This window comes from Nyctereutes procyonoides, unplaced genomic scaffold (genome assembly GCF_905146905.1).
Source record: "Nyctereutes procyonoides isolate TBG_1078 unplaced genomic scaffold, NYPRO_anot_genome, whole genome shotgun sequence".
NCBI lineage: Eukaryota > Metazoa > Chordata > Mammalia > Carnivora > Canidae > Nyctereutes > Nyctereutes procyonoides.
The window spans coordinates 19262477-19284103 of record NW_026575139.1 but is presented as its reverse complement, the minus strand read 5'-3'; the positions used below and the strand labels follow the sequence as shown (position 1 = coordinate 19284103).

Below are 21627 nucleotides of genomic sequence, written 5' to 3'. Positions count from 1 at the left end.
GACATCAGAAAGAGACAGGCAATAAATGAGTAAACTAAGCAATAACAATAACCAGTGATAAGTGGTTTGGGGAAAATGAAATGAGGCGATATGATGGGGGGAGTCACTAGACAGGACTTTCAGAAGATACCTTTCTGAGGCAGGGATATTTAAAGCAAGATTTGAATAATGTGAAGATCTAAGGGCAGATTGTTCTAGCATAGATTTCCAGAGACAACAAATCCTAGAGGTTAATATATATATATATATATATATATATATATATATATATATATATAATATATATAATAAACTCATCTTGTTCCAGGTCCAGCAACATGATGGTAGGGACTGGCTGGACCTTGAATGGTTGAAATCAGCAAACTTTAGCCTCCAGGTCAAATTCTGCCCCATGCCTGTTTTGGTACAGCCTATATAAGCTAAGAAGGGCTTTTATATTTGTAGAGAGTTGTGCAAAAAAAAAAAAAAAGAGAGAGAGAGAGAGAGAGAGAAGAAGGAGGAGGAGACAATGTGACAAAGATCCTATGTGGCCCACAAAGCCTGAAAATATTTACTATATGGTTCTTTACAGAAAAAGTTTACCAGCCTCGACAGTAGGGCCTTACTAGTTAGGTTAAAGAGTTTACATACATTTTCTCTTTAAAAAAAAAAAAATTTCCTTTTTTTTTTTTTTAGAAGAGTATTCCATTGTATGGGTGTATCACTGTCATCCATTACATAGCCAATGGAATTTGGGCTTGTTTCCATTTGGGGGTGATCATTAATAAAAGCCTATATACATTTTATACACATATACAATATGTGTATATATCCCCTTAACCTATAGTCTAAGATCTAGAGCATTCCCATAATCCCTATGAGTTCTTTCCTGGCTTTTTTCTGATCAAGGTCTAATCGTTATTCGGATTTCCATCTCTCGTCCCTGTCCCAGAAGAACATATAAACGGAATCACGCAGTATGTGAGGAGCTGAGCCTCTCTTCACTCCAAGGAGAATTAGTAAGCAACCAAAGACCTCGAAGAGGAAAATTGGGACAATCTGATTTACTCTTTTAAAGATTTTATTTATTTATTTATTTATTTATTTATTTATTTATTTATTTATTTATTTATTTACTTACTTACTTACTTACTTACTTACTTACTTACTCATTCATGAAAGACAGAGGGGTGGGGCGGGGGCAGAGACACAGGCAGAGGGAGAAGCAGGCTCCACGCAGGGAGCCCGACGTGGGACTCGATCTCCTCCGGTCTCCAGGATCAGGCTCTGGGCTAAACCGCTGAGCCACCCCGGGATCCCCCCTGGTTTATGCTTTTAAGTTCTCTTTTTGGCTACTGCGCGAAGATTGATAAGTGGATGATAGTGTGCCATCTTCGGGGTGGGGGGACGAGGTGGGGGCAGAATGTGGCCCGGTGAAACTCCCGGGCCGACCAGAATCGACGTGGGACCAGTCCCGACGTGGGACTCGATCCCCGGTCCCCAGGATCAGGCCCTGGGCTGAAGGCGGCGCTAAGCGGCCGAGCCACCCGGGCTGCGGGGCAAGCCGGGTTCGGCGTCGCGGTCAAGCGCCGAGGCGTCCTGCAGTTCGCGGCTCGGCCCAGCAGGTGGCCCCAGAGCGCAGCTCCCGAGTCCGAGGCTGCCCCGCGAGCCCCGCGCCGCCCGGCGGCTCCGCGCCACGGTCCCTGTGCCGGCGCCCCGGGTGCACGCTGAGGTCCGCGGGCGACGAGGAGCGGCCCGGGTGCACGCTGAGGCCCGCGGCCGCACTCCGGCTGGCCCGCCTCCCGCCTCCCGCCTCCCGCCCCCCTTCTGAGGCTTCTGAGGCCGGGAGAAGCTGCAGTCCTGCAGGACCCCCCTCCCCCCCCGCCCCCCGTCCGCCCCGGGACGGCCCAGCCGCGGGGACTTGCTCCGTCTGCGGTGCGTGCAGGTGGTCCGGGCAGGCGCTGCCTTGGGAGGCTCCCCACGGGAGGAGGCGGATCGCTGGGTCCGAACCAGGCTCTGCAGGGAGGTCCTGGCAGGAGCGCGCGGGGCAGGTTGCAAAGCAGAAGGGACAGCCCGGACTGGCGTTGAGGCTCAGGGAACCGACGGAGCGGGCTGCGTGGCTCGGGGCACGGAGCGTGAAGCAATTAGGCTTGTTTGGGCGGAGAGTTGCCCAGGGAAACCGAACACTTAAGAGCCACTTCTTTGCGCTCTCCAGCCTGCTCTTGGGTGCTGGAGTCAGAGCCCCGGCGAGCGCGCTCCCTCCTCCCACGCTCCCTCTGCCCTTCAGTCTGCGGGAACCCGGCGCAGAGGGGCCCAGACCACCGTGGAGGATGAAGAAATAGCTTGGGACCCTTGGAAAATGAGGCCGCCGCCCCTGCTGCACCTGGCGCTGCTTCTCGCCCTGCCCAGGAGCCTGGGGGGGAAGGGGTGTCCTTCTCCCCCCTGTGAGTGCCACCAGGAGGATGACTTCAGAGTCACCTGCAAGGATATCCACCGCATCCCCACCCTGCCACCCAGCACGCAGACTCTGTGAGTACCTGGGGGAGGAGAGGGTAGGATCCAGAGGCACGGGCAGCCGCAAAGGTGGACAGAAGTGCACCAAAGGAGCTTGAGAGTAGGCCAAAGGCGTGTGTGTGTGTGTGTGTGTGTGTGTGTGTGTGTGTGTGTGTGTGTGTAATGAGTAAAAACTCAATTTCCCAAATTTCAGATTGGTGGCACCCCTGTTACTCCTAACACAGGAAAAGGTAACAAAACTTTGGTACAAGTTGAAAGTGAGAGTTGTCCTTCCTCAAGAGCTGCTGTTCTTCACGTTGCCTAGGCCCAGCTGAATCTGGCCTTCACTTCAGGTATTAATCACATTAATAGCAACTCAAGAATTGACCTCTAAGGCAGGGGCCCTGCCTTTCTTTTTTTTTTTTTTTTTTAAGATTTTGTTTATTATTTATTTATTCATGGGAGAAGAAAGAGAGAGACAGAGACAGAGACACAGGCAGAAGGAGAAGAAGGCTCCATGCAGGGAGCCCCCGACGTGGGACTCCATCCCGGGTCCCCAAGATCAGGCCCTGGGCTGAAGGCGGCGCTAAACCGCTGAGCCACCCAGGCTGCCCGGGCCCTGCCTTTCAACTCTGAATTCCTCACACCCAGCACAAGGCCTGGAACTAGGTTGGTGCTCAAGCCAAAGCCTGTTGAATGAATAAGTGAACACATGACTATGCTAGTCTCAGATTGTCCATTGTGTGACGAGGAGAAAAAATGCCAGAGACATATCACTTCTTCAGAGGCTGCTTGAAAGGGGACAAAACTTCAAGTCATGGAAGGGAGATGTGGCTCTGACCGTGGAAGGGAATGTGGAGTCATCCTGTGTATGGTTCCACCAAATGTTGAGGAGAAAGGATAATATTGGAGGCAGAGCAATGAGGGCAATGAATGAGGAGGGAGGAAACCTACATTGTCTTCATCCCTCTCTCATCAACTGTGAAATCAGGTGAGATCATTTATTTGGGAGGACCCAGGATTCCTTCTGGGTAAAAGAGAGGATTCAAATAGGTGCATTCTGATGTCTGTGATGCAAGTCAGGGGATCCACTGAATCACAAAGAGGAAGAACTGGATAAAGACAGTAGTGGGGAGAATGTGACCCTGAAATTAATGGGGGGGGCAGAGGAGGGATGGTGTTCTGAGGAATGAATTTATTCTGAGATATGGAAGAGAAATTGATGAAAAGCATGAGTGAAATGGCATGCTCATTTAGACAGTGGCCACACACACCTGCAATAGTGGCAAAGTGACTTTCAAATCTTTGGCGGGGGGTGGTGTGTGCAGTGGAACTCTTTTGACAAAGGAAAGCTTATGAGAGAAGTCAAGTATGTAAAGCTAGCAATTATGTTGTGCTTATTGCTGTCCCCAGCACCTTACACGAACTCACCCACTGACTCCTCACAAAATCCAGCTGAGTAGATAATTTTACGATTCCCATTCTATAGGTGGGGAAACTGAGGCACCAAAAGTGAGGCAATTTGTTCAATGTCATACAGTTTGTAAGTTGTGGTGCCAAGATTTGAAATAGCACAGAGCTGCCTTCTGAAACACTCTGTTCCAGATGAAAGCAAATCTCACCCAGCATTTCCCCAGTATGGTCAGAAGAAGAAAAGAAAAGAAAAGAAAAGAAAAGAAAAGAAAAGAAAAGAAAAGAAAGAAAAGAAAGAAAAGAGGAGAGAAAATATGTAGAAACTAAGAAAAGGAGGTTGGGGGAGGAAGGAGAAAACCAGAAAGGCGGAGGGAAGGAAAAAAAGAGGAAGGGAGGGAGGACAAGAAGACTCTATCTAGGGTATAGGGAGCATTTCCTGCTGAAATAAACCAGATCTTTGTCATTAAAAACCTGTTCTGAGCAGTAACCACTTTCTGAAACTCGATGCTGTGTAACCACTGCCTAGCTGTTTTACAAATTATTATGGTGCTGAGAGCATTTTTTCCTAAGCCTTATCTTCTATCCATGTATTATGGTGCTGAAAGGTAAACATATTATCCCTTTCTGCATTACTCATACACTTGCCTCGTGGTCTGGTAGACGGATGGGAGAGAGCTGCACTGTTTGTGGTTCTCACTGAAACAGTGGTTCTGAATCTTCTTCTCCACTCTCCCTCACCAAGGGAGTATCATTCACTCTTATTACAACAGTGGTTCTGAGTGTAGGAAGTAAGGGAGAACAGCTATACCTATTCTCCAGTGGAACATTCTAGAATCTTTGATATGCAGTTAGTTTAAAAAAAAAATCCTCCTGAGAATTACTGATTTAAAGGAAATTAAATGAATCCAGTAGAATAAAACTAAACATTTAAATGTTGGCATATAATTGTAGATCATATTACCTCAATACCAAGGGTAGCAAGATGGACCCATTACTCTCATTCAGAGAATTGCCATTTGTTACCTGTGTGCACAAGAGGACCATCCCTTCTCTGAATGAGGAGGATGGGGTTTGACTGTCTTTCTGGATTTATGTGGATTCTTCTTCGAGAACGTGCTGCCTTGTTTTGTCTTGTCCTTTGACCTACCTGCTTTCAGGTTCATGATGGTGACACTACTTCCACCCCCTCCAACTCCTTCCAACTCCCGTGGAATGGTGGTTTGTCCATCACACACTTGTGTTCCTTCAGAAATGTTTCTAAAGGAGCTGTTGAGGCCATTCTTGTTTTCGGGTTCTGAATTTTGCTTCCACTGTTTGTGTTCTGCATCCGTGGTTCTAACTGATGGACCAGCCCAGTGTTTTCTAAACTGAAGGCATTCACTCACCATCTTCAGCATTTTTGCCCTATCTGTGCTCCACCTGCGCTATTACTCACTCGGTATCTTTAAGCAACTCACTTCTTTAATGGAAATAAACTTATTTAGAAAGCTTATATCATGACTAAAAATGGGAAATTAGCTTATATCATGACTATAAATGGGAAATTAGCATGACTTGCTATAAAAAGGAGGTAATCCAGAAAGCTAAATACATTGGAAACACAAATGTAATTATATTCTAGCTCAAGACTATTGCCTGTGAATGCTCTAAGCCTGAGGTTGACTTTCTTTTGTTAAAAGGAAAGAATGATAAGTCTTAGAGAAATATTAAAGAGATACCAACTCAACATGCTGTCCTTGATGGTATCAGAAAAATTGAAAACCATAAAAAAGGGAATCACTTTTTCATTGTGATTCAATATTATTTAATGCCATATGGGTATTCCACCTAAAGCAATCTCATGCCATACCTGTTTTCCATGCTTAGGGAAATGTGGATTTCCAACCTAAAGAAAAGCTTTAGCACCCACATGCTTGCCAAACACACCCCAATTATTTTGTGCCTTACAAGGATGGCATCACTTCATGCTTCTAGACTCCATGATTTATTCTCTTTTTATTCTGTGTGTGTATGACTCAAGGTTTTTGATGGAAAGTAACAGGAAACCCAGTCTGTCTAGCTTAAGGAGGGAATAAATGTTCTGAAACAATAACATGTAATTTACAGAATCATTGTAGATTCAGGCTTTCAAAGTAAGCCAAGGCCCAGGGCAGGCAGGCAGTTGGAGCCATAGCCAACCATCTGGTTGGAACAACTCCATAGACAACACCACAACCACAGCCACTGGACATCTGTGGTGATGGGCACCTCGTTCTGTAGCTGCTGTCTGTGTGCAGCCATCAGTAATTTCTCAACTGTTCCTGCCACTTTGTTTTTTTTTATTGGTGTTCAAATGCCGACATATAGAATAACACCCAGTGCTCATCCCATCAAGTGCCCCCTCAGTGCCCATCACCCAGTCACCCCCATCCCCTGCTCACCTCCCTTTCTACCACCCCTTGTTTGTTTCCCAGAGTTTGTTCCTGCCACTTTGAATCACCAGCCAGAAAGTGATATCCATGATGGGAACATCTGTCTGCCATAGGTTACTTGCTGTGTCCTAGCTGCTAGGGGGGAGTAGGAGGAGGAAGGTCCCTTTTCTTTTACTTTTGGTGTCGACAGTGGAACCAGTAAAGAACTGGGTCTTTCTATGGTAGCACACACACACACACAATGGGGAATTTCCCACAAAAGAGGAGCTATATCCCCTCAAGATTGCTCATCACTTCCTTCATCCTACAAATATTTACAAGTATTGGCTATGTTCCAGGCACTGTGCTGATGCTCTAGATTTGGTGGGGAATGACATCAGCATGTCCCTGTCCTCAGGGATCTTACCATCTAGTGTGGAAGCTGACTATTAATCAAATAATCACATAAATATATCATTCTGTAAATATGTTGAGATTATACTTGGTAGGGATGGGGGTGGGGACGGACTTAAACTTGGGTTCAGGGTAGGTTTTGAGCTACATTCTGAGGCAGTAGAATTTGGGCAGAAGGAGTTTCAGGTGTGGAGGTGGAGGGCAAGAAAATGGTGCTCCAGAGGATGGAACTGCTCATTTGAAGAGTGTTGAAGAATTCTAACCTGAATAGTCAGTTTGATTTATTCACTTAGAAAAAAGATACTGATGATCAACAAAATATGTTACTACTTTCTTTGTAACGCAATACAGGTCAAGGTGAATTCTTATGTCAGTGGAGGCAGTCTTTAAGCCAAAAAAAAAAAAAAAAAAAAAGACTTATTGAGTAATGACTGGTTTTAAAGACAAATATTTGATTCATTAAAGTAATAAATGTAATGACTAGTTCTTTCTTGAGTTTTCCATGTGTTTACTATTTTATTTATGAATTTATAAATTAATTATAATAATTACTTCAAGGAAGATTTTACAATTTAATATTTTAATAAATTAGTTACTAAAAATAGCACGAGTACAAATTTAATATATTTTCTTTTAAAGCCTTTGAATGTGCTTTCCAAGTACTCAGAAAGTTCTAGAAAATCTATTAAATTAAGCATTATAAGTGCCAGGAATCCTAAGTATTTTAGAATCCCAGTGCTATTTATAGGGGCAGGAGAGTAAAGGTAAAGTGCACTCTTTCTGAAGTGAGATCATCTTGGTTGAATGCCTTGCTCTACCATTTCCTAGGCATGCTTTTGGGAATATAGAACAGGGAAAATATTTTTTCCTTTTATTCTTCTAAATCCTGGTAAAAACAACAACAACAAAAAGATTAACAACAGAAAATCATACAATTTATTTAACATAAGTTTTGTGCGACATGGAATGAGGACACAAAGGTCCTTATAAGGAAATGAAGACCCAAGGAAGTGATTAAACTTGAATTTTTTTAAAGATTTTATTTATTTATTCATGAGGGACATAGAGAGAGAGGGAGAGACATAGAGAGAGAAGCAGGCTCCCTGCGGGGAGTCTGATGCGGGACTGGGTCCCAGGACCCTAGGATCATGACTTGAGCCAAAAGCAGATGCTCAACTGCTGAGCCACCCAGGCATCCCTCAACCTGAATGTTTTTACATCAGGTTTGATAAGAGTGGGAAGTCATGGAACAATGTGATAGGACAAGAAGAGGGGATGAGCTAAGTGTAGAAAACTGGGAGACACAATAAGTTCAGACCCTTAAAATTCCTATTATCCTCGTTTTGTCTTTGAGATAAAGATGCTCCTTTCCTCTGGGTATAGGGAAGAAACCCCTCATGTGAGGACCTTCCTCTAGAGCAAAGTCCTGTCTGCACCTGCTAGTTCCCAGTTCCCCCAGCTTGAAATATTCAGTATGCCAAGGTGTCCTGTTTTGAAGCAGTACGTTCTGAACTCCATCAGGAATATTACCTACTTGCTCTGTACTTCAGTTTCTTCATCTATAAAATAAGGATAATTATAATACCTGCCTCATTCAATTGCTAGGAGGTATAAATGAGTTAATGGTGTTAAAAGATAATTTTCAAAGAAAAGTAAAATCATGATTCTCCTACAGCGATAAATTGAACACATCAAAGATTTTATTTAACTTTATATATTTATTTAACTCTAAAATATTTATTTAATTCTAAACCCTACAGTGTTTTAGTTTCCAAAGGCTGCCATAACAGAATACCACAACTGAGTGGCTTAAAACACCAGAATTTTATTCTCTCACAATTTTGGAAGCTTAAAGTCTGAAATCAAGATGCTGACAAGGCTATGCTACCCTGACATGTTTGAGGAAAGAATCCTTCCTCGTCACTTCTTAGCTTCTGATGACTGATTGCCATCCTTGGTTTTCCTTGGCTTATAGTGGCAGGACTCCAGTCTCTGTCTCTTTATTTCCATGGCCTTCTCTGTGTGTCTGTTTCTCTGTGTGTCCTACCCTCTCCTTACAAGGATACCAGTCATTGGGTGTAGGGCACACCCTAATGGAGGATGACTTCTACATAACTAATTATACCTACAAAGATCCTATTTCCGAATAAGGTCATATTCTGAGGTCCAGGTGGATGTGAATGGGGGGGGGACACTATTCAACCCACTACAGTGAAGAAGTTGTAAAATGTTGCAATTATGTTTAGAAAGAATCTACAAAATGAAAAATTATAGATGAGGAATATTGAAGTGAATGTGCTAATGGAGGCAAAAGTGACTTCTTTTATAGCCAGGGGATGGGGTAGAGTCACTTGAAGCTCTACCAGACAGGACAGAATTTGCCATGTCTACAGACAAAATTCTTTTGCATTGCTATCAATTATCTACAATCTATAGAACTGTAAAAGAACTCCCATAGAATCAGATTCAGAATCTTGAAAGAATACGCTCTAGTCAATGGAGAATTTTTCACTGAAGCATAATTTTTTCCCCTAGGTTACATACAAAATGCCTAAAATGGTTACCGGCTTCCAGTAAACACTTTACAAATAAATTCAGTAAAACATAATTTCCTTTTCAACTTAAATCACAGGTCGAAATAAATTACTCAATTATACATTTTTAATTGAAATTGCATGGCCAATCTATTAGATATTCCAGTAGGTCAAGTTTAAATAACACAAATACTGAAAATATCAAATATATATTGACTGTTCTGAGGTTTTTTTTTAAAGATTTATTTATTTTAGAGAGAGGGAGGGGCAGAGAGAGAATCTCCAGCAGACTCCCTGCTGAACACAGAGCCTAACTCAGAGCAACATCTCACCATCTTGAGATCATGAGTTGAGCTGAAATCAAGAGTGAGATACTTAATTGACTGAGCTACCCAGCACCCTACTGACTATTCCTAAACTCAATGCAAATTAATACTACAGGTCCGATTTAGATTTTCATTTCCATTTTTAATTCTAAATTTTTCCAACCTAAAAGATATTTATTCATTGAGCAAGCTGGGCTCTCCCCCACCACTTATGAACTGCAGTTCTTGGCGGTACCATCCACTGGCTTCCTAGGTTCCTTATAGTTAGTGTTTCCCTATCTAAAAGGAGCTTCCGGGGATCCCTGGGTGGCGCAGTGGTTTGGCGCCTGCCTTTGTCCCAGGGCGCGATCCTGGAGACCCGGGATCGAATCCCACGTCGGGCTCCCGGTGCATGGAGCCTGCTTCTCCCTCTGCCTGTGTCTCTGCCTCTCTCTTTCTCACTCTGTGTCTTTCATGAATAAATAAATAAAATCTTTAAAAAAAAATAAAAGGAGCTTCCTCTTATACCTGTTATCCAGGTGTAATTAATAGCTTTTTTTACTCCCAAAGCTGTCTCAAATTGGAGAATAAATTACTAATAAGTCTTACTAATAGACCATTGAGTCCAGAGGCCCATGGGACATGTTGAAACATTCTGGGCTTTATTTGTTGTCATCATAACTGAGAGTCAATAACTTAAGCAGGGGTTGGTCTTTTGGTATCACCTCAAAATCTGCAATCCGCGCATAGATGGTAGTGAATGTCCTTCGTAGTGTCAACCACATTTTGTATTTGTTTGGCTCTCCCACAATACTTGTGTCTTCCCTTCTGGTTTATTCCAGGAGCAACCTAACAGGACTCCTGCTTCTACCTTTGCCCTCCACAGACTAGTCTTCGCACAGCAACCGGAGAAATATTTTAAAATGTATGTCATGTCATGTCCCTCCTCTGCTCAGAACCTTCCAACAGGCTTCCTAGTTATCTCAAGTCAAAAACCAAAGCACTTACAGTGGTCCCAAAGGCCCTATATGGTTCAGGCCTTCTTTATTTTTCTTTTTATTTCTTACTACTCTCACTCATAATTCAGCTTTTAGTCCATTGGCCTCCTTGCTGTTCCTCACACTCATCAGGCTTTGCACATTAGGTTCCTCCCCGTACCTCAAACCTTATTTTCCCAGATGTCCCCATGGCTAATCCTTTCACCTCCTTCAGGTTTTTGTTCAAATGTTACCTTCTCAATAAGGCTTTAATAATAATTCTATTTAAAATATAGCACTCCTGGAGCACCTGGATGGCTCAGTCTGCCTTTGGCTCAGGTCGTGATCTTGGAGTCCTACGATGAGCACTGTGTCGGGCTCCCTGCTCAGCAAGGAGTCTGCTTCCCTCTGCCTCTACACCTCCCCCCAGCTCATTCTCTCTCTCTCTCTTTCTGACACAGTCTCTTTCAAATAAATAAATGAAATATTAAACAAATAAAAGAAAAATAAGATTTAGCATTCCTGCTTTAAAAAACAAATCTGTAGTACTTGGCACCTTCTTATATATGACATAATTTGTTCTTATGTTTCGTATTTGTGTCTTTCCCCAAAGGGCAAGGATTTTGTTTTGGTTTGATATTGTTGTTTGCATTGTTCAATTATGTATCCCAAGTGCCCAGAAAGAGCCTGGCATATGACTGGTAGCCAATAAATATTTGTTCAATAAATGAATGCATGGATGAGGGTCTCCAGAGCAATGTTATATCATTCCATTGGGTTCTTCATACTCTTTCATTCTTTTTCAAAGTCCTTGAGTTTTATTGCCCTGTTAAGGTGGATGAAATTCTGCCTTTGTTTAATATTTTTCCTGGCCCCATTAGATTTTTAGACACTATAATGACATCTAATGGGGTTCCACATCTCTCACCACCTATCTGACCCTACATTTACACTACTAAAACCATGTTCAAGATGCTCCTTTGTACAGCCACCTCCAAGAAATTAATTCCACCAGTGCTTCCTAAACTTTCCAAGTGTTGTGTCTTTAAGGAAGAGGAAAATGGAAGATGGCCCCCAGAATATCTGAGACAAGAAGGAATCTAGAGCAAGCAGCACATTCCTTTGAAGTCTCTCATTTTATTTTTTTTAAATTTAACTTCAAAAAATTAGAATTTTGAACTCTTTTCCACTATGTAGCTTTTTCAGGTGGCTTCATATATAATGTTCCAGAATATTTGCTCATGCCTTTAAGATAATGCAGCTCCATTTGAATATCCTGGTAATTTAGCTCAAGTGACAGTGTAGAGAATGGCAGCCACAGAAAGAGGCCAGTAAGGTGCTTTTAGAGGCAGTGCTATGTGTGCTTAGGAACTCAGATTCAACAATCAGACCTGCTCAGCAGAGTCCAAGCCCACTCTGTCCTAATCTCAGACACTTGGATCCAGAATATCTAGTTATTTCACCTGTATGAACAAAGCCCTGGCTGTCCTGGAGTATGAGTCTGTTTTCTTATATCATCTCTGATGAAGTACTAGACAGAGAAAACTAATTCATAATACTTAAAACATACTGTTAAGTGAGTGAATTTTATTTGGATTTATCAATTGAAATAGTTTTTTCCCTCCAGAGCTAAGAAATTGTTAACTTTCAACTGATCTATTTGATTATTTTAATATTTCCCTTTTTTTAAGATTTTATTTATTTATTCATGATAGAGAGAGAGAGAGAGAGAGAGAGAGAGAGAGAGAGAGGCAGAGACACAGGCAGAGGGAGAAGCAGGCTCCATGCAGGGAGCCCGACGTGGGACTTGATCCCAGGACTCCAAGATCACGCCTCGGGCCAAAGGCAGGCGCCAAACTGCTGAGCCACCCAGGGATCCCCTAATATTTCCTTATTATAAAAAGTATGTTAATTACTAACCCTTCAGATTAAGATTTGTTAACTGGAAGTTCATGGCCTTTCTTGGGGGTCCATGGTTGTCTTCCTGGAAATCTGCAGTTAAATGAAAATTTGTATACAAGTACATCAGGGCACTGCTGAGAGATTGTGTAACTTTCCTCAGATTATTAAAGGTATCCTTGACCACCCCCAAAATTAAGAAATTATGTTTTGGAATAATTTGACTTTTTTGTGTGACAAGGGTACATTGGTATTAACTATAACTTAATCTTTTTATTTTATTACAAAGAACACTAAAATATATATTTAAAAAATAAATCAAAACTTCCTGACCTTTGATATTTTTTCTCCTGAATACATTACTATGATTACTTTTTCATACTTAGCACTCGCCTATCCTATGAATAGGCTCTTCGTACAGAAACTCACTAAATGTGTCTATTCTTCAAGTCAGTAATTTAAAAGCAGGTTTTTACAAGTGTCTAATGCTTTATATCTGACATTCTACCAACACTATTTCTATTCTCCCTGACTTGGTTTGGTATGCTTAATTATTCTTTTGCCTTTTATTACTGTAATTAAATAATTGAAGGAAGTTTTAAGTATGGGAAAAATGGTTCCATTTGTTCAGAGCTACAAATTAGATTTTAAAGTGTTCCATTTTGATGTCAGACTCTACTTACTTTGCTTTATCTCTGTATGAATCCTAAAGAATATGTAGGGTGTTCCAAAGCAGGCACTTGTGATTTTTAGGCATCTTATAAATGTTCTCTTACATAGAGTGACATGTAAATCTGCCCTGGATTTCTCTAGTACAGCTCTATTTAAAATATTTTGCCATCAGAACATTCCAGAAATTCAAATATTTTATCATCATCATTTTCACTAAACTTCCCACACCCCTTTTGCACCTGGAAAGAGCTCCCTGCATCCCAGTTTTTCTTTCAAAAACATGATCTCTGTATTTATATGATACATGAAGCTTTTGGCTGACATTTTTGCAGGCATTAGCTTAATTTTACCCACACCCGAGTATTATCGTAATTACTCAACTCCAGAGAGGGATTGAAATTGTCTTTTCTTATTGCCAGCTACTGTCACTTTATATTTTGTTATTTCAATCTTCTTATGAGCTGGGAAACTAGAAGGCTAACTTTAGGGAAAGGATCTGTACATGACAATAAATAAAGGATCTAAAGGGAGGGCACAAATGAGGGGCTCTCCTGTGACGAGGTCTTTAGTGGGCTTTGTGGTTGCTCTATTTCCCTCTTAATACCCTTTCCAATTATTTCTGAGTATGTGGCCATGATTCAAAGATTTGCAATGACAGGAAATCTTACTCTAGACAGGTGGTGTTTTGCTGTGGTTACTGTTTGTTCTTTTCTTCATTTTTGTAACCAATATTTACTGATCACCTAATATATGCAAGAACTATTCTAGGTATTGGAAAGATATAATAAATGACCTCCTTGATCTTACATTCTAGCAGGGGGAAATAGCTAAAAAATTAATAATGAAACATAGAATATCAGATGGTGATAAGTATAATGGAGAAAAATAAAGGAAGGGACAGGGAGAAGGAAGGCTGGAGTTGCATTTTAGATGGTCAGAGAAGACCTTGCTGAGAAAGTGACATTTGACTAAAGACCCAAAGAAGCCAAAAACACTAAGCCAGGCTGACATCTGTGGGTAGGGAGAAAAAATTCTGAATAAATTAAAAAATCTAGAGTCTGGGGGACACGGGAGCAACATGCTCCCATGTTTAAGTGACAAGGAGAAAAATGTGCCTGAAGCAAAGAAGGTTGTAGGAAATGAGATCAGAGTAGTTATGGGGGACAGAGCATGTTGTACTTTGTAGATAATTATAAGGCATTAACAAATATAAATATATATATAATAAATATAAAATACTATAAATATATAAATGTAAAAAGATATGTTCTATATTTATTTTTTTCTGATGAGTTAAGAAACTATTAAGGATTTTGAGCCCCACCCAAAAAATTGCATGAACTGACCTACATTTTAGTAGGAGCACTCAGGCTCCTATATTTGTTAATGAGGTGAAAAATGACGAGAGCTCCAACAAGCTTACTACCAGGGAGGGTGGTGAGAAGTGCTGGAGTCTTGGATTTATGATGAAAGAAAGCCAACAGGATTTTCTCACAGAGTATGTGGAGTCTGAGTGAAAGAAGGGTAGAAGCAGTCCAGTGTAATCAAACTGTCATCAATTAACTGGCTGTTCTTTTTAAGGAAATTTACCTTATCAACGGTATAGTATAGGGTTCCACTGCTGGTAGTTTGGTCATTCACAAAGGCCCTGATGAAATTTGATGAAAAGGAACCTATCTTGGGCTTCCATCCCTGTCACCCATGGCCATTTCATTCATGCCCATTGCACCAGCACTGAGTGACATCTACAGAATAAGTCATCCTGTACCCATGGTTGTTGAAAATCATCTTTGTGGTAACACTGACAAAATCTCCTTAGAAGAATCCAACCTCCCTTTCAATCAGTGGATTTCTGGTTTCAGAACTCACGAAGTTCTTCTTTCAGAAATCTGCATCTTAAGTTGATGAAATAGTTACTTTTGATGTAATTGAAACACAGTCCCAGAGTTAAGAATTTGCCATAACCTTAATTTTTAGGTTGAATTAATGCCTCGATGCCAGAAAAATAAACTATAAACTATAATTACAAAAACATCTAGTTCCTCAGAGTATTTTAGATTTCTGAAAATTGCCATGATTATCTCTTAAGAATTATTAAACTGTTACTTCTATTACATAATAACAGTTTGAGCTATAATATGAATTAAATGGATTTGTGTACTGCCTTAAAAATCTGTCACTGTTGGTTTCTTGTTGTTGATGTTGTTGTTTAGCTTAATTATGTACTGCATCAAGTCTGTGTCCAGCCCCATGCAATACGTTTTCATATATGGTATCTCACTTGGGACTCATACATCTCTGTTTGACTCTACTTGAGATGAGGAATCTGAGACACAGAAATGTCATCTCTCTTATCTTTTATGTCACAGCTAGTAGATGAGAGTATTCAAACTCAGGTCCCCTTGCTCCAAATCCAAGGCTCTCTCTTCTATTCTATAGTAGCTATCTTCCTAAATCTGGTCTCTTCCCCTCCTGTTTCTTCCTTCCCTCCCATCCTCTTCCTCAATTGATATGAAATTCATACAGGGTACCATTCAGGGGTATTTAGTACATTCACAGTGCTGTATGACCATCACCTCTAGTTCCAAACCATCAGGAGATTGTACTGATCACCTAATCACTCCCCATTCTCTCTCCTCCCATGCCCCTGGAAATCACTAATCTGCTTGCTGTTCTGTCTCCATGGATATACCTATTCTGTATATTTTATATAAATGTAATCATACATGTGACCTGTGTGCCTGGCTCCTTTCACTTAGCATAATGATTTTATGTTTCATCCACATTGCCTGAATAAAAGGAATATGGGCTGTCAGACAAGTGCCCTGCTGGGAAAATAGATGTAAACAGGCCAAGCTTTATGTACTTTCAAGATTTTTCAAGCAGGTTCATTTCCAGCATCTTGGTGTAGAGAGCTGTCCCACTCCATGTCTAAATGCCTTACACTTAGATATAACTATTGGAATGCCAAAAATGTCCATAGTTATTCCCAGAGGCTTAGAACTACAAAACTCTTTCCCATGTCAAAAGGTTTTGAGAGTACCCATCTTATGAAGGAGAGTGTTTCAGCCAGCTGGCTGAGCAACACCGTGCACTTATCCCTTGTGGAACCCATGGCAATCTTAGTCAACACTTCTAGAAAGAAGTGACTAAAAGCAATGCATGAGCCATCATCCAGAACTCTTTTACCCTTTTACGAGCCAATACTTATGCAAAGGCTTTTCTCCGTTATAGGCAAGCTACAAAACTCAAACAATATCCCATTTGTAATGACATTTATTATAATAATATTGGCTTCAATATCTTATATCTTCACTTAACAATTTAACCAATATGCCAATAAAGAAAATTTGCTGAGAACAAATAAAAGGTCAAATGAAAAAAAATAGATTATTCTTCACCCGAAGTTTACTGGAGCTCACTTCTCAGCTATTTCTTCCCAAACCATTCTGGAACTTGGAGATAGAAGATGTGTGGCCAAATTCTAGCTCTCCACCAACTCACTGTGTGGGAGGATCTGTTTCCTCAATTCACAGGATGAACAAACTAGTAAGATCTATTATGCCCACATCATGGAGTAGTTAGTTATGAGGATTATGTGAGGTAATGCTACTAGCGTGTCTGTGAAATAGCTGGTTACCAGAATAAAGCCTGATCAAAGTTGACCAGTATCACAAATGCAGTATTGGGTCTGAGAGCCTGTGAGACCTGGTCTGATTTAACTGTTGGTGTGGGGATTATATTGATTTGGAGAGGACACGCTTCCATCAGAGACCATTCAGCAGCTGTTTGGCTTGAGGATTATGCAGCTTTATTAAGACCAAACACTTGTCCACTGTGTAAAATGCACATTTTAAATATTTGTAAGATTGCTTATCTTCTTCCAGAGATATTCATCCCTGGGGAGTTATTGTCAGTAGGGTAAAGTGACTGAAATTCTAGCTGGGGATGTTGTGGCGGGGGGGTGGTTTCCATCCCAATAGGGACCATAAATCTGTAAGGATCTATCTGTTCTGTGTCAGAGTTTGGCTGAAAAGCCTGTTAGGATTTCCAAACTCTCCAGATGCCCCTATTTAATGCTTGGCTGGCCTTCTTATGTAGCATAACCAAGTTGCCATTTCACAATCATCCTCAATCCCTGGAATCTAAAACAACAAAGCCAGAAGCTCTGAAATGTGCTCTACGAAGCATGAAAGAATCTATTAAGGTTCTGTCTGATTCAGTTCTGTATGACAAGAGAAGTTCTAATGTATTTATGAAGAATTCCTTTTACTCATAAGAAACTTGGCACTTTATAGAAAGCATATATCTCATGACCAAAAAGACCCAGGGTAGCATGAAGAGGTTATGGTTTCATATTATATACAGTATCTTCATTTTCAATAGCAATAGAGGGAGGGGAAATACCTTGAATGAAGCGAAGTCAGCTAAAGTCATGGTAAAAAGTAGAAGATGGGGGGTAGGAGTGGGAGCACCTGGGTGGCTTAGTCAGTTAAGCATCCAACTCTTGACTTCAGCTCAGGTCGTGATCTCAGCATTGTGAAATCGAGCCTGGTGTCACACGCTGCTTTGGGCATGGAACCTGCTTAAGGTTCCCTATCTCCTTCTCCCTTTGCCCCTCCCCTGCAAAAATAAAAAAAATTAATAAGATGGAAATTTCCCACTTAATAAGGAAGTTATTGATGAACACTTTAGCAAGGCACTTAATCTTTTTGTGTCCCATCTTTTCTGTGTAATGAAACCATAGGACGGCTCTCTCCTACTTTGGAGAACTATTTTGAAGATCAAAGAATTAATTGTTCAAATGTACAAAGTGATCTTGGTTATTCAGAGAGTCTTTCTCATTCAGCAGAGTAAGAATATAGGGCATTATGTTTTATCAAATATTTGGGGGAACACAGGTTTATCACATAGAGATTTTGAGAGATTCAGATTGTAAAAACAAAGCAACAAAAAAAATTTAAAACCATCTCCACCCATCCTTTCATCCTCTACTCTTCCAACAAGGCAAGAGGACTGTCCTCCAACTGTATCTGTGCTCCCTGGCTCCTCACCCCCTACTTTGACTTTTTCCTTCGCTTTCCTCTCCTATTGTCTTTCCACTATTGTCTAAACACACTCAAGTCTCTTTCTGCTAAAACAAAATTCCTCCATTGTTCCCACATCTTAGTCCATTCACCACTGCTGCTTCCCTGTCCTTTTCTTTGCACCTGAACTTTCATGAAGACTTTTCTCAAGTTGCTCTCTTGATGTCTTTATTTCCATTCACTCTTTAACTCACTGCAATTTGGCTTCTGCTCCCATTACTCAATTGGAAGGGCTCTTGCCAAAGTCACTAACAACCTTTGTTGCAAAATCCAGTGGACATTTTTAGATCCTTTCCTGGATTGAACCCATGGTGGCTTTTGTAGTCATGACCAGTTCCATCTGATTCCCCCACTCACACTCCTTGATTGCCTAGTGCCTCAAAGTGCATCTCTAATCAGCATGGGAGGTTGGGCTGCTGTTGTACGATGAGGGCAGATGTTGATGAGCCAGTTAGGAGTGCTGGCTGTACCCCCTTGCATCCTAAAATTAAATGCATTCTTTTTTAAAAATATTTTTTGAGTATAGTTCTTGAGTTCAGTAAAGTTGCAGGATACAAAATCAATACCTAGAAATTGGTAGCATTTCTATGCACTAATAATGAAGTGGCAGAAAGAGAAATTAAGAAAAAAATTCCATTCACGATTATACTAAAAAGACAAAAATACCTAGGAATAAACTTAACCAAGGAGGTGAAGGACTCACACTCTGAAAACTATAAAACATTGATGAAATCAAAGAGGACACAAACAAATGGAAAGACATTCCATGTTCATGGACTAGAATAATAAATATTGTGAAAATGTCCATACTACCCAAAGCAAGCTACAGTCAATCGAAGTGTGTTCTTGAATAGAGCACTCACCTCCACGGCTGTCGCAGCCCACCCCACACACATTTGGAAAGCAGATCATCCAGGATTCCAGTGGGTCTGTCTACTGGCAGGAATTTAGAAGAGAGATTAGGAGGATGAACTTCAGCCCCTGCTGCTACAGTTGATGTCAGGGCCACAACTGATGCTTACATTTCTCTCCATTGTCCATTCTAGATTCCCTCATACTCAGCTTTCGCCTCTGCTGGCCTTGATGAGTTATCTGTTGGTACAATCCAAGCTCTTATTCCTGAGGGGTCTGAACCCATGGTAACTATACTCTTTTCAGGCAGGGGTTGCTGGGATTGTTCATTTTAGTCATAATTGAGCAAGTGTTATGGCATCCCAAGTGGATTCCATGATTTCCACATATATTCCTCCCTACTCTCATTGGGTCACCGCAGACCTATCTCTTCCCTTTGATCAGGATCATTTATTCCTACCAAGATAGTAACTCCTCCTTTAGTCTACTGGTCCTTGGGTCCAAAATTCCCAGGTGGCAGTCATCACCTTTAGTTCCCTGCAGAGCCTGGGATTGTAAGGATTAGAAACACAAAATCCCTCAGTGGATAATTGGATATAAAGGCAACTGGGGCTACTCCTGATTTTGCCCTTTGATTTCCAGACCTGATTTTGCCCTTTGATTTCCAGACCCTCTTTCTAATGGGACACAATATCCAAATAGAGATTTGTGATTTAATGTGTAATCTGCATGATGATGATACCCCACCATGACGGAGTATTGCCTACAAGTTGTGCCTTTGGCAAATTATTCCACAGTTCTGCAAAACCAATTACTTCTGGATTATGTGGTACCTCATATGACCAGTGAACTACCCCCCCCATCTCCTTCTCTGTGAAAAAGGTCTCATGAAAAAAAAAAAAAGGAAAAGTTCTCATGGTTAGATGCTATGTTGTATGAGATTATATACCTGGATCAGGTACTTTGAAATCTCCCAGATAGTGGTGATTGGCTGAGGATGTAGAGGCAGGAAAATTGAACAGTTACCAAGAGTAAGTGTCTACTATTATGACAAATAAACCACTGGCCCTTCCAGGAAGAAAAGGCTCAATGTGGTCAATTTTCCACAATACGGTACCCTCAAATAATAGTGCCGCATTGAAGTCTGTTAGTAACTGGTTGGACTTTCAATGGTGGTAGTAGACAGATCAGCCTTGATTAATGGAGTCCATGCTATTGACATGTAGTTTCCACTCTGTTAATGGGCTTTCTGGTGGTCATTAAGATTTTCACATTTCATGCCCACTCCTATATATCTAGTCCAGACTTTTTTTTCCTATACTCTTCTAGCCTTTTTCTTCCTAAGCTCTGACCAGCTCACCAATCCATTTGCTCATGAGTTCATATATATTCTTATCTTAGGCTATTTTTCCATGAAATCCACCCATTGGGATGATAGTCCCTTGCTGCTGTTTTTCAAGGCCTGCTCTCCATGTGTAGCTCATGTCTATTTTGGGTGGACATACTTAACAAACATCTATATGCCAAACCAAATGATATACTAACCAAGCTCTGGTTTTTGTCTGTTTCCTTTAGTTGCTCATATGGGACACTTAATACAGCCATAGCTGTAAGCCAAGGAAGGGACAGTAATGTAATCTTAGTTGTTGACTTGGTGGTTTAGAACACCAGCTCATACAGCTTATTCATGGTTTGTAGTCCTGCTCACAATTGATCTTTGATATAGTACTTTCCATCTGATTAATTGCTGCTGAGTCTGCTTGATGTTATAATTTAGTAGGTCCTCGAGAATTCAGCTCATGATAGGCAATTTAGGATGCATGGTCACTTGGTTTCCATAGTCAAATATTCTATCTCATTTGACTGAGGGCCCAGTAGCATACCAAGAGCTGTTTTTCTGCACTCTGGATGTGTGAACTTGCTCCAGAATGCAGTAATTGCACTAGAGTCTCTTATGAAGGCTTACCTTAAGCTCTGCACCACTCTCTCTTTTTCCTCGTTGACATCTCCAACACGATAGAATTTATCATATCATATGACCCAAGCTGCATGCAGAGTCCTGCTTAGCCCCTACTCCAAGCTGGCAGACTGCCATGTCAACTAAAATATGCCCAGAGCCATCCTTGTACAGTATTCCACTGAATGAATAAACCATAATTTATTTGACTATTTTCCTACTGAGGAATAAGTAAAAGCTTAACTGTAAGTCCTGAGTTTGGTCTTAGGTTTTTCTGATTTCTCATTGACTAAATAAGGGCTTTCACATTTAGTTTTCAATAGTTTGTTAATTGTCTCAGCTTTCATTATCTGTCTGTAGTAGCCTCAATACAACTTAATCAAAATCAGCTTATTGCATGGATGCATTGCTTTTCTTCACTTTCCTCATTCCTACCCCAGCCTACCACCTACATACTTTTCAAGGCCACGAATCATTGCACAGGCTACATTTTATCTAATTTCAGTAGCTTTATCTTCCAGTTCACTATTCTTCAGCTGACAACCCTTCTGTTTAATCCATCCAGTATAACTATATGCATTCTTTATTTCTGTTATATTTCACTATCTGTTATTTTTTCATATTGTCCTACTCATTTTGGTTTTGTTTTTAATTT

General features: G+C 41.0%; 1 protein-coding gene across 6 annotated transcripts in view; it reads left to right on the top strand.

The window, feature by feature from the left end:
• The first annotated feature begins 1865 nt into the window (after window positions 1-1865).
• TSHR (thyroid stimulating hormone receptor) overlaps window positions 1866-21627 on the top strand; it is a 152600-nt gene continuing 132838 nt past the window's right edge. For all 6 annotated transcript variants that reach the window (XM_055304503.1, XM_055304500.1, XM_055304502.1 and 3 more), the window contains exon 1: window positions 1866-2508. In XM_055304503.1, coding sequence (XP_055160478.1) covers window positions 2339-2508 — 170 coding nt within the window. In that variant the 5' untranslated portion in view covers window positions 1866-2338. The remainder of the gene's footprint in view (window positions 2509-21627) is intronic.